General features: G+C 42.1%; 1 protein-coding gene across 3 annotated transcripts in view; it reads left to right on the forward strand.

Annotated features, from left to right (window-relative positions):
- The first annotated feature begins 2462 nt into the window (after positions 1-2462).
- Positions 2463-14043, forward strand: part of MTMR14 (myotubularin related protein 14) — a 148129-nt gene continuing 136548 nt past the window's right edge. The window contains exons 1-2 of one of the 3 annotated variants that reach the window (XM_070738007.1): positions 2463-2946; positions 5190-5338. In XM_070738007.1, the coding sequence (XP_070594108.1) occupies positions 2683-2946; positions 5190-5338 (413 nt within the window). In that variant the 5' untranslated portion in view covers positions 2463-2682. The remainder of the gene's footprint in view (positions 2947-5189; positions 5339-14043) is intronic. The other 2 variants (XM_070738006.1, XR_011557915.1) reach the window with 2 other exon arrangements.

The raw sequence follows: 14043 nt of genomic DNA on the forward strand, positions 1-14043 counted from the left end.
CCTATTCTTTTTAATATGTTTGTGAGTGACATAGGGGAAGGTTTGGTAGGGAAGGTTTGCCCATTTGCCGATTGACTCTAAAGTGTGCAATAGGGTTGATATTCCTGGAGGCGTCTGTAATATGGTAAATGATTTAGCTTTACTAGATAAATGGTCAAAGCAATGGAAACTGCAGTTTAATGTTTCCAAATGTAAAATAATGCACTTGGGGAAAAGGAATCCTCAATCTGAGTATTGTATTGGCAGTTCTGTGTTAGCAAAAACTTCAGAAGAGAAGGATTTAGGGGTAGTGAATTCTGACAGTCTCAAAATGGGTGAACAGTGCAGTCAGGCGGTAGGGAAAGCAAGTAGGATGCTTGGCTGCATAGCTAGAGGTATAACAAGCAGGAAGAGGGAGATTATGATCCCGCTATATAGAGTGCTGGTGAGACCACATTTGGAATACTGTGTTCAGTTCTGGAGACCTCACGTACAAAAAGATATTGACAAAATTGAACGGGTCCAAAGACGGGCTACAAGAATGGTGGAAGGTCTTAAGCATAAAACGTATCAGGAGAGACTTAATGACCTCAAACTGTATAGTCTGGAGGACAGAAGGAAAAGGGGGGACATGATCGAAATATTTAAATATGTCAAAGGGTTAAATAAGGTCCAGGAGGGAAGTGTTTTTAATAGGAAAGTGAACACAAGAACAAGGGGACACAATCTGAAGTTAGTTGGGGGAAAGATCCAAAGCAACGGGAGAAAATATTATTTTACTGAAAGAGTAGTAGATCCTTGGAACAAACTTCCAGCAGACGTGGTAGATAAATTCACAGTCACTGAATTTAAACATGCCTGGGATAAACATATATCCATCCTAAGATAAAATACAGAAAATAGTATAAGGGCAGAGTAGATGGACCATGAGGTCTTTTTCTGCCGTCAGACTTCTATGTTTCTATCACTGCCCTACACCATTTCTGACAGCCGGCAGTCCAGTCTCTTTTTGAAAATTTCCAGGAATGATGAAGCTCCCAAAACCTCTGAAGACAAGCTGTTCTGTTGGTTATTAAGTTATTTTGTTTCTACCTGGAGATAGCTTCTGGACTATGTGCTTGAGGCGGGGGAAAATGAAATTTTGATTTTGGGCTTTACTGATTTGTTCTTATAGAAATGGCCAGTTTATACTACTGTGTTTTCCCCAAAATAAAACCCTGTCTTATACTTTTTTGAACCCTGAAATAAATGCTTGGCCTTATTGGCATGCACGCAAAAGCCCGATTGGGCTTATTATGAAGGGATGTCTTATTTTGAGGGAAACAGGGTATTATGGAAAAGTAAAAAATTGAGGGTTAGTGTTAATGCATATTTCTACTGCAACAGAGCGTCAGAAGTCAACACTTTTTTCCTTCTTTTCTTCCTCCCCTACCCATTTTTCTTTCCTCTTCCCCTCCCCATGTTGATATTATATTTTTTGCTTATTTATTTATTTATTTTATTTTGTCAAAACATATACAAGATAGAAGGAATTAGAATAAACATAAACAAAGTAAATACAGATAAATGAGGACAATAATAATAATAATAATAATAATAATAATAATAATATATTAGATTTGTATGCCACCCCTCTCCGAAAATTTGGGGTGGCATACAAATCTATTATTATTATTATTATTATTATTATTATTATTATTATTATTATTATTATTATCCTCATTTATCTGTAGGACGGGGATGATAGGCATGCTGGTGCACTTATGCACGCCCCTTCCAGACCTCTTAGAAACTGGGTGAGGTTGACAGCAGACAGCTTGGGGAAGAAACCACATATTCTGGTAGTGCAATCCAGGCATTGATCACTCTGTTGCTGAAGTCGTATTTTCTTCAGCCGAGTTTGGAGCTGTTTACATTGAGTTAGAATCTATTGTGTGCTCATGTATTGTTGCGGTTGAAGCTAAAGTAGTCATTGACAGGTAGGAAGACATTCTGGTAGATGATTCTATGAACTACATTTAGATCAGATAGAAGGCGACGGTAGCACTAAGCTATCTAAGCCCAAAATTTCAAGTCTGGTGAAATAAGGTTTTTTTGCTTTTGTATTTTGTTCTGTAATCTAATAACATAACCCACGAGTCCAGGGAGAGGAGTCCAATTAATAAATAAACATGTTATATACATATTTTTAAAAAGCTCAGCTTTCAGGTTAATGTGGTGGATAAACTTAGCTAGATCAGGGGTTTCCAACCTTGGCAACTTTAAGACTTGTGGACTTCAATTCCCATAATTCCTCAGCCAGCTTTGCTGAGGTGAGTAATTGCTCAGCTCATAATTCCTCAGCTTTGCTGGCTGGGGAATTCTGGGAGTTGAAGTCCACAAGTCTTAAAGTTGCCAAGGCTGGAGAGCTCTGAGCTAGACTATGGCACCAATGTTTCTCAACTTTGGCGGCTTTAAAATGGGTGGATATCCCACAATTCCTCAGCCCGGCAAGAGGGTCTTAACGGCCTGCTATACACAGACCCAGTCTCTCTCTCACTCCCCCCCTACGCATTTCTGGAGGATTCAAAACTTCCAGCCACGCCCACCAGAGACAAAGCCCCGCCCTCCCCCTTCTAGAACAGGAGGGGCGGCGGCGGGGAGGCTCTTTCGAGTCCGCCCTCCAGGCGGGCTCGCGGGGAGGGGGGATTCCGTCGCCTTCCAATGGCGTCATCGTCGTATTTCCGGAAGCGGAAGGGGGTTTGGGATGGCGAAGGCGCTGGGCAAGCGAGTCTGGGGCTTGTTGGGCCCGTGACTGCGGGGGTGCGGATGGCAAGTGCCCGGAGCGGCTCCGCCTGTTTGCAGGCCGCTGGCTCCGGAGAGCGCGCCTTGGGTGAGCTGCTGCTGGAGTTTTCGAGGGCGCAGTACCGGGCCCGGGAAAGCGGGGGAGCAGCTGGAAGCAGCGGTGGGAATAGCGGCAATAATAAGGTGAGCAACCGGTGAGCCTTGCACGGGACTGGCTGCATGCACGGCACCAGCGTGGCTGTGCAAGTGGCCTTTTTTAAGATGGATGGGTGCATGCACTATGCCTGCATGCAGTACCCCTGCATGCAGTGCAGACCCATCTGGGAAGCCTCTTGCGCGGGACTTTCAACTGCCCTGCAGGAGAAGGGAATCCTGGAGCTGTGATACAGCCTTCAGGACAAAGAAATATATCCACCATTTTTAAGTTTGTGCATCTAAGCATAGTTTGCACAGCGTGAAGCCCACCCTGGGGGTCTGCATGTTGCATATCTATCTATTAAAGAAGTGGCGCCTTACTTAATGCTGCCATTTTTTAAAAAAATCACATATTCCCAATACAGATAGTCCTGGAGTTGCAACCACGGTGGAACCCAATATTTATAAAAACGGAAACATAGAAGATTTATGGCAGAAAAAGACCTCCTGGTCCATCTAGTCTGCCCTTATACTATTTCCTGTATTTTATCTTAGGATGGATATATGTTTACCTCAGGCAAGTTTAAATTCAGTTACTGTGGATATACCAACCACGTCTGCTGGAAGTTTGTTACAAGCATCTATTACTCTTCAGAAGATCTACATCTGCAGAATAGAATAGAATTCTTTATTGGACAACTGTGATTGGACACACAAAGAATTAGTCTTTGGTGCATATGCTGTCAATGTACATAAAAGAAAATATACATCAAGAATCATGAGGTACAAAATTGTCATAGGGTACAGATAAGCCGTTGTAATTTTGAACAGTCACTTAATGAGCTGTGGTAAGTCAAGGGCTACTTGTATTTTTAAAATTACTGAAGTTATAACACCCAACATCTGTAGGATGCTGTCTGTTGTAGTGCTCAAAACACCCAGATGATGTAAGGTAGAGTAGGGTGGAATAGAGTAGAAATAGAATAGGATAGAATTCTTTATTGGCTAGGTGTGATTGGATTCACAAGGAATTTGCCTTTGGTGCATATGCTTTCAGTGTACTAAAAGAAAAGATACCTTTGTCAAGAATTCTGAGGTTCAACATTAAATGATAGTCATAGGGTACAAATAAGCAATCAGGAAACAATATTAATATAAATTATAAAGATACAAGCAACAAGTTACAGTCATCCATAGGAGATGGGTGATAATGATGAGAAAGACTAGTAATAATAGTAATGCAACCTTAGTGAATAGTTTGTGGAGGGAATTATTTGTTTAGCAGAGTGATGGCGACTGGGAAAAACCTATTCTTGTGTCTAGTTGTCTTGGTGTGCAGTGTTCTATAGTGATGCTTTGAGGGTAGGAGTTGAAACAATTTATGTCCAGGATGCGAATTACTTATGTTGCTAACTGAAGCATTTATGAAGTGAAGTTGAAGACCTTTCTCGTAACAGTTGTTAAAGTGAATCCTTGTAGTTGTCAGGTTAGCAACACAGGTTGTTAATATGGCTTCCCCCTTGTCTTTGCTTGCAAAAGGTGATTACATGACCCTGGGACGCTGCAACAGTGATAAATACATGCCAGTTGACAAGCATCTGAATTTTGATGACTGTGACTGTGGGGTTGCTTATAGTGGTCTTAAATGTGAAGAATGGTCATAAGTCAACTTTTTCAGTGCCATCATAACTTTGAAAAGGCATTAAACGAGCTGTTGTAAGTTCACAGTTATCTGCAGAAAGCTGCTCTCCTGTTCTGCTGTTCTTTTTTTTTAAAGGTTTTTTTTTGCATGAAATGTATGCTGCTTTTTGAAAAAAAATAGAGAACTGAAAAACAGTTGGAAAATTTTGTGTTCTACGAAGTAATGGGCATTGTTCCCTAATTTGTTAGAAATTGCTCAGTGCATACTTCCTAACTCTGTACAGATTCCAGTTTCAACTTATCATGACCCTGATATTTCTAGGAAAATTATTCTAGTTTTTGCGTAATGATCATTTCTATTTAAAAAATTCCTTGCCAGTAAAGTTTGAATGATAAGCATTTCAAATGAATATTACTCCAAATATGGCTACTACCTTGCAAATTCACAGGATAAATGCTAGCTGGTTAGAATATCTCTTGCTTGAATTTTTTGTACTGTATTTTAATTGATATTAAACATATGTGTTACTTTCTGGTTTTGGGTGGTGGGGTTATTAAGCTTCTAAAATTAAGGCTATTGTCCTTGAATGTAAATACTTTTCTGAGGTGTGCATCATTACATTTGTAATAACTGCGTCTCACCCATACAGGTAGAGCACATTGAAAAATGCTGCCTTGAATTGTTCAGTAAGGATTATTGCTACAGCCTGATCCACAATGTGAATGGTGAAATCTGCAGTCATTACCCACGTCTGATGGTCATTTTGGAATATGAAAGCAGTGACCGAGAAAGACACACGTAAGTTGTGAATGTCCTGGGAAGGTTGTGTATTTAATATCTAGATTAAATATTTTTGTGGAAAATGTGCTTGCCAATAACCAAGGAGAAATAAATATGTGGATATAAATCCGAACAGTGTTAAGAATTGTATTGATTGACTGTGGTCAAGATTATTTTGTGCTGTTAATATGCTTATTAGGTGGGTGCTTCCCTTTATTCAACTTTTCAAGCTTTTGAAGAAACTGTACAGCAATTGTACTTCTTCCTGTGATTAGAATCCTTTTGATTTGCTGACTAAATTGTTATGTTGGATAGCAGAGTAAAAGGAGAAGGGTTCAGACAGCAGTGATGAAGAGGCTGGTGTACTAGAGCCAGTTCTGTTTTTAGTAGGACTAATTTTTATTAATCAGCAAAACAGAGTTAACATTGTGGCTCTTTTGAGTCACTTTGCAGATATCCAACATCCTACATAGTAATGCTGTTTTCCTGTTGGAAACTGCACATCTTGAATCATATGCAATAAAATGCTTTGCATTGTATCTTGTTGGAAATGTGTAAATGCTGGACTATCAGAAAGAATTGGATAATCCCATACAATAAATCTTACTAGCAAACTGTTTACATTGAATAATCCCGTACGATAAATCTTACTAGCAAACTGTTCATTCAAACATTTACACACTAAAAAAATAATGCATTTTAATTTAATCAATAGGTGTTTGTGTGGCTGATTACATTCATGTTATGTATGATGTTATTTTGAAAATCTCTTGAAACTCAGTAGCAGTGTCATAGTGAGTATGGGACTTCTGTTTTATTGCTATACGTCAGTGTTTCCCAACCTTGGCAACTTGAAGATATTTGGACTTCAACTCCCAGAATTTCTGGGAGTTGAGGTCCAGATATCTTCAAGTTGCCAAGGTTGGGAAACACTGCTATACGTGACCAAGCAAGTTCTTGTTTACAACTCTAGTTCAGGCTGTTCCATGCATAGGTCACAAGTTATAAAGTGCATGGCGTTTCATATGATAGCGTCAGCCATGTAGAAAATCTGCTAGGTGATTTATGCCCAGAGTTGAGGGCTAGAAAGAGTAGGCCTGATTCTATTCCACCCAGCTGTTCTTTCTGACAACTTCACTCTACTTTGAAACTCATCAGCTTTATGCATACTTAATTTTCTTTGTGTGATGAATTTCTGTACAGAAATGAGGTGACATGAGGATTATCTCTGGAAGCTTCATTTAAATGTATATATCCAGGAGTGCGCAGCAGGTAGGACGGGGTGGAACGCAGTTCCACTGGCAGCAATGAAGCTGTGTGCCCAGCTCAGCTGACTATTCCCCGTCCCATCCTCCTCTTCTTCGGAAAGCGGCAGGGAGACCAGAACTGGCAGGAGTTGCGGGGAAACCATTTCCTCCCCCCTCTTTTTAATAATAATAATAATAATAATAATAATAATAATAATAATAATAATAAATTTATTGTCATTGTCAAAACAACGAATTGTCATTGGCAACGAAAGTCGTGTGACACCCAGAGGCCAGTCCCACCATACATAAAATCAGAATAGATTAATTTAAAAATGGAATAAAAAATAGAATAAAATGTCCCACACACTACAAATTCCCCACCCTGAACCACTCAACAGCTGATCGGCACCTGTTCGCCTAGCTACCCAGCTAGAGGTGGGGGGACAATCCAGGAAGGAGACCGCAGGAAACACGAAGCAAATTGTCACCCCAGAGGGCGACACTGGTGAGGTTGTAAGTTGAGGACTTAATAGTTCACTTGAATGATGATGATCGTTCAAGCCACTCCCACCTGACCACATGGCTGGCAAGCCACTCCTACCCAGTTACATGACCATCAAGCCACACCCACAAAATAAGCCACAGCCACAGTGTGGCAGTAAAAATTTTGGCTGCCCATTACTGTATATACCTGAGTACTGTAATCCCACAAAATTCCATTTACATCTTGAACCTGTACACTGATGAAATATTACTACTGTATAGAGCAGTGTTTCTTGAATAGCGGGGTGGGCCCCCCTCGGGGAGGGGTACAGAATGATTATTGTTGTTATTATTATTATTATTATTATTTATTAGATTTGTATGCCGCCCCTCTCCGTGATGCCAGAGGGGGTGCTTGAGCCCGGGGAACGAGCTTTTTTTTTTCCTGCAGGCACTAGGGGTTTTTTGCACTGAACAATAGCACACAGCACAGAGCAGGAGATATGAAGTGCAGATAACAAACCCTTAAGAGACACCATGGACAAATATACTGCTCAAGCAAGGGAACACTCAAAGAACACATCCTAGATCTGAATGAATGAAATATTCTCATTGAATACTTCCTTCCGTACAAAGTTGAATGTGCACAACAGCAAGTGAAATTGATGGTCAATCAGTGTTGCTTTCTAAGTGGACAGTTTGATTTCACAGAAGTTTGATTTCACAGAAGTTTGATTTACTTGGCGCTATATTGTGTTATTTAAGTGTTCTCTTTATTTAGTGTTCTCTTCAGTTCTGGAGACCTCACCTACAAAAAGATATTGACAAAATTGAACGGGTCCAAAGACGGGCTACAAGAATGGTGGAAGGTCTTAAGCATAAAACGTATCAGGAAACACTTAATTAACTCAATCTGTATAGTCTGGAGGACAGAAGGAAAAGGGGGGACATGATCGAAACATTTAAATATATTAAAGGGTTAAATAAGGTCCAGGAGGGAAGTGTTTTAATAGGAAAGTGAACACAAGAACAAGGGGACACAATCTGAAGTTAGTTGGGGGAAAGATCAAAAGCAACATGAGAAAATATTATTTTACTGAAAGAGTAGTAGATCCTTGGAACAAACTTCCAGCAGACGTGGTAGATAAATCCACAGTAACTGAATTTAAACATGCCTGGGATAAACATATATCCATCCTAAGATAAAATACAGGAAATAGTATAAGGGCAGACTAGATGGACCATGAGGTCTTTTTCTGCCGTCAGACTTCTATGTTTCTATGTTTTGAGCAGTGTATTTAACAGGGATGAAAAGAAAGGTGATAGACAGAGATAATGAGAGAAATATAAGTCCCCTGAAAGCTAAGACGAGAAAAAACAACGAAGCCTATGTAGCACTTGGCTTCACTGTGACTACGGTGGGAGACGAGGAAAGATCGGTATGTTTACTGCGTCTAAAAATGTTGGCAGCGGACAGCATGAAGCCAAATAAATTAAGACGTCACTTAAACACATTACACCCCAATCACGCTGATAAGCTGCTTGAAGTTTTTCAGTGAAAATGTTTGCCGAATACTGCAAACAATTGTCTCGGTGGAGAGTTGGGAGGAGGTGCAAAATGTTTAATTCTTCCTGGGGAGGCGTAACAGAAAATAACTGAGAAGCGCTGCTATAGAGTAAGCTGCTATAACAATGATAAATTGGGTTGATCACATGACCCACCTGATTTTATGATGTTTTTTGTGGTAGTCATTAATGCAGCAGTTGTGAAGCAAATGGTTGCTAAAAGTGAATCCACTCTTGCTAGGGCAGTTTGGCCAAAAACGAAGTCACTTCCTGTTTTTGGCAAAAATGCTGTAAAATGCAGTCACATGACCACATAATACTGAAAATGGCTATAAATGCCCAGCATCCAAATTGCAGTCGTGTGACTGCAGGATTGGGGCCAACTGTCAGAGCTTTGGGATAGAATTGTAACTCCCTTTTTGCAGGTAAGTCACAACTTTGAACAATCACTAACCATCTGGTCATAAGTCAAGTATTATTATTATTATTAGTAATAATAATAATAATAATAATAATAATAATTTATTAGATTTGTATGCTGCCCCTCTCCGAAGACTCGGGGTGGCTCACAACAATGATAAAAACAATATTATAGTGAAACAAATCTAATATTAAAAAGAAATATATAAAACCCTATCATATTAAAACCAGACAACACATACATACCAAACATAAAATATAAAGAGCCTGGGGGAAAGGTGTCTCAAATCCCCCATGCCTGGCGGTATAGGTGGGTCTTGAGTAGTTTACGAAAGACAAGGAGGGTGGGGGCAGTTCTAATCTCCAGGGGGAGTTGATTCCAGAGGGCCGGGGCCACCACAGAGAAGGCTCTTCTCCTGGGGCCTGCCAGACGACATTGTTTTGTCGACGGGACCCAGAGAAGGCCAACTCTGCAGGCGGTTCCGGAGGTTTACCTGAGTTCTTCCTTTTATGGTTGAATATAAAGATGAGGGCAGCGTCACTGACAGAGGTTTTGTTTATAGCCTCATATACTTTTCTTTCCTACATCAATATGTAGTCTCTGTACTAAACATTCAGTAATACTCTTTGCAGTGACATTCTTTTCTATATTTTGTCATTCTTCTGTTTGGAACTGCAAATTTCTCTTTTTTAATCTTCTGGGAAAGTACACAAAGTACCTACAGATTTTTATCAAATGCAGCAGTGCTTTATTGTGGCTTTTTAAAAATATGCCCATCAGTGGCACGACATTCACGTGAATGCTTTCTGTGCCTGAGTTGTTTTTGGTACTATTTTTGCTTGTCTTTAGTTAATTTAGAGCCAAGAGAAGTAGTGACTTAGATAAGATGCCCGATTAGATTTACAGTGATACCTCGTCTTACAAACTTAATTGGTTCCGGGAGGAGGTTCTTAAGGTGAAAAGTTTGTAAGACGAAACAATGTTTCCCAAAGGAATCAATGGAAAAGTGATTAATGCGTGCAAGCCCAAAATTCACCCCTTTTGCCAGCCGAAGCGCCAGTTTTTGTGCTGCTGGGATTCCCCTGAGGCTCCCCTCCATGGGAAACCGCACCTCCGGACTTCCGTTGCCAGCGAAGCGCCCGTTTTGCGCTGCTGGGAATCACCTGCTGGGATTCCCCTGCAGCATCACAAAAACACAGAGGTCTGGAGGTGGAGTTTCCCATGGAGGGGAGCCTCAGGGGAATCCCAGCAGCACAAAAACGGGTGCTTCGCTGGCAACGGAAGTCCGGAGGCGGGGCATCCCAGCGGTGGCGGTGGGTTTGTAAGGTGAAAATAGTTTGTAAGAAGAGGCAAAAAAAATCTTAAACCCCGGGTTTGTATCTCGAAAAGTTTGTATGACGAGGCGTTTGTAAGACGAGGTATCACTGTATTTGATAAAGCAAACATTCAGCAGTTGGTAATCCTTTGGCTAAAGAATTGGCTTTTCCAGATATTGATGTTTTTTCTGCTTTTTTTTTTGGAAGCGATAAGAGGAAATTGAAACTAGAATTAAGCAATACAGTAAAATCAATATTTTTATTTTATGCTTATAGAAAGAATGATGCATCCTTCAAAAACAAGTTTACAACTCAAAAGAATATATTTCTCCTTCACTTCTCTTTCTTTTGGATTACATGTTTGCTGCCCTGTCTCAGTCCCAACTGCTAATCCTGAAGGAGAAGGAGAATGTATTCACCTTCCTAGAACAAAACATAGGGAACATTTGCATAAATCTGCTTCAAAGCAATCTATGTGTTTTTACACATCAACCTATTGCCCCCAACAATCTGGGTCCTCATTTTACCCACCTCGGAAAGATGGAAGGCTGAGTCATCCTTGAGTTGGTGGTGAGATTTGAACTGCTGAACCACAGCTAGCAGTTAGCAGAAGTAGCCTGCACTCTAACCACTGCACCACCCCGGCTCTTAGTCTCAAGGCTTGTATTAAAGTACAGTGGTACCTCTACTTAAGAACTTAATTTGTTCCATGACCAGGTTCTTAAGTAGAAAAGTTTGTAAGTAGAAGCTATTTTTCCCATAGGAATCAATGTAAAAGGAAAGAATGTGTGCAAACACATTAGGAAAGAAATGAAAGCTTGGAATTTGGGTGGGAGGAGGAGGGCTAAGAAGAGGAAGACAGTTGCTGCAGAAGGAAGAAGGTGAGGTGAATAAAAAAAATCCAAAACTTTGAAGCTTAAAAAAAAAAGAGGGACTCTGAGGTGGCGAGGAGGAGCACGTGCCTCCCATACACCCGGCACAAGGCTGCCTCCCATAAACTGTGCCAGAAAGAGAAACCCAGGGGGAATGGCAGGAAACTGGCCGGGCCCTTGTGCTGCTCTCAAATTTCCTGTGAAATTTTTCCGGGCTCAGATTCTTAAGTAGAAAATGGTTCTCAAGAGGCAAAAAAATCTTGAACACCCGGTTCTTATCCAGAAAAGTTCTTAAGTAGAGGCATTCTTAGGTAGAGGTACCACTGTAACTTGCTTCAATCATGATTGGGTACTGCCCAAACCCATTGAGTAAACCCAGCAATTACTTCGTAACATCTAGACACTGAGCTGAGTGATAACACTAGCCACAAACCAGAACTGATTCTCCAGTAATTCTGTTGTTTCAGGTTTGATTGTATCTCCCCGACCTGCAGATAACTTAAGGTGCCTTTCCCCTACTGCCATGTACAGTGCCAGTACAGTGGTCCCCCGATTATTGCGAGGGTTCCGTTCCAGGACCCCTCGCAATGATCGGTTTTTCGCGAAGTAGCGCTGCGGAAGTAAAAACACCATCTGCGCATGCGCAGATGGTGTTTTTACTTCCGCCGCAGCAGCGAGGAGCCGAAGATTGGGGTTTCCCCGCCGCCCACGCAAACTCCTCGCTGCTGCCGCGCCCGCCGCTGGTCTTGTCCGCCCGCCGCTTGTCCGCCGCCTGCCTGCCCGCGCGCCCGCCCTTCGCCCACCCACGCCGTTCGCTCGCGCCGCTTCCCAGCTGAGTCCTGAAGCCAGAAGGCAAAGGCGAACTTCCGCGTTTGGCTTCGGGACTCAGCTGGGAAGCGGCGCTGGGGTTTCCCCACCGCCCACGCAAACTCCTCGCTGCCGCTCGCCCGCCGTTCGCCCGCCCACGCCGTTCGCTCGCGCCGCTTCCCAGCTGAGTCCTGAAGCGAACTTCCGCGTTTGGCTTCAGGACTCAGCTGGGAAGCGGCGCTGGGGTTTCCCTGCCGCCCACGCAAACTCCTCGCTGATGCCCACCGCTCGCCCTCCCGCCAGCAAGAGGGGGAAGATCCAGGGAAGCCGCCCAGCAGCTGATCTGCCCGGCGCCATCTACACATGCGTGGCCATAGAAAAAAGGGCGCGCATGCGCAGATGGTGTTTTTACTTCCGGGTTGAAAAATCGCCATATAGCCGTTTTGCAATGCTCGGGATCGCAATACCCGGGGGATCACTGTATATATGTTTTTAAAGAGGCTCGCCAGCAAGCTGATCACTCAACAGTAGCCAAGATTTTCGTTGCAGTAGAAAGAAACAAGCAGATTGCTGTCAACAGTTATTTATATGCTTACCTCTTATACCCCTAATTAGCATAAGCCAAAACTAGGTTTGTTGTGAGTACTGACTCCTAGTGGCTTGGAACGATGCCCTTGAGTCAAGTTCCACTGATGGCTTCATCCAGTGACAGGCGGTTTGTCATTGCCTTCTTAAAAGTCCCAGTTTAGGATATCCAGTCTGTCTTTCATCCAGGTATCGAATAGGTTTGACACTGTTTAGCTTTCCAGACCGACTTTTGGTGACTTTGATCGAAGTGTATAAAATCATGCATGGGGATAGGAAAGGTGGATAGAGAAAAATTATTATATTTTCTCTTATCATACAATACTAGGATGAGGGGGCATAAAAAGCTCATAAGTAAGAAAGCAAGGACAAATCAAGGAAAACATTTCTTCACCCAGAGGGTCGTTGGTTTATGGAATTCACTTCCAGAAGAGGTCATGACATCTGTCAGCCTGGATAGCTTCAAGGCAGGATTAGACAGATTCACGGATGCCAAGTGTATCGGTGGTTATTGAAACGGATGTCCGTGTGCCGCCTCTATGTTGGTTGAGGCAGGCAGGATTCCCTTGAGTACCATTTGTTGGGGGTCAAGGGAAAGGGAGGGTCTTGCCCTTCTCTTTCTGCTCAAGATCCCCATGGACAATTGGTGGGCCACTGTGTGACACAGAATCCTGGATTCGACGGGCTTTGGACTGATTCAGCAGGGCTCTTCTTATGTTCTTATGACCCCCTTTTTTTTTCAAAGTAGAAAGTGATGAGTATGAAGTAGGTACGTTCCCACTGGCAACATCTCCAGGTGTTCTTTCTTACCCCATGGCTGCTTGATGTGAATTAGTTGAGATCGTGCATGGGATCGAAGAAAGTGCAGAGATAGACCTCTATCTATCCCATGCTACCCTAATGTCACTTGAGCCAGGAGTATCACTCACATCTTCACATCTTTGTCACGTGATGTATTGCGACCCCCCAGGGGTGTCTTGGCTGAAAAATTGTGGACTTCTTTGTGTCTTTATAAAATGCAAGTGCAAAAGAATTGATATTTCTGCCTCTTTTACTGCAGCAGGGTGAAAAAATGTAGCTGTGCTGTGTGAAACGCTCCACAACTAATATTTTTTTCAAATGTTTGTGTTAGTTTTTGCAGGAAAACACTAGCACTGTACACTTATTTCAGATTTGAAGGTTGAACTTCACCTAACAGGTGTTGATGTATACATCCATATACAGTATTGCCTTTCTTTGAAGGCATTAAAAAAAATATGAAATAATTTTTTTTAAAAAAAATAAAGAACCATGTTGCCCAATGAAGTGATGGGTTAAAAACCATATGGTAGTGTTGTGATTCCGTCCGAGGTCCCTCAGGGAACGGCTGATCTTCTGTCGGTTTCCTGCACAGAGGGGGAGGATGAGGAACAGGAGGTGCAGG

The sequence above is a fragment of the Erythrolamprus reginae genome, chromosome 2 (genome assembly GCF_031021105.1).
Source record: "Erythrolamprus reginae isolate rEryReg1 chromosome 2, rEryReg1.hap1, whole genome shotgun sequence".
NCBI classification, from domain to species: domain Eukaryota; kingdom Metazoa; phylum Chordata; class Lepidosauria; order Squamata; family Dipsadidae; genus Erythrolamprus; species Erythrolamprus reginae.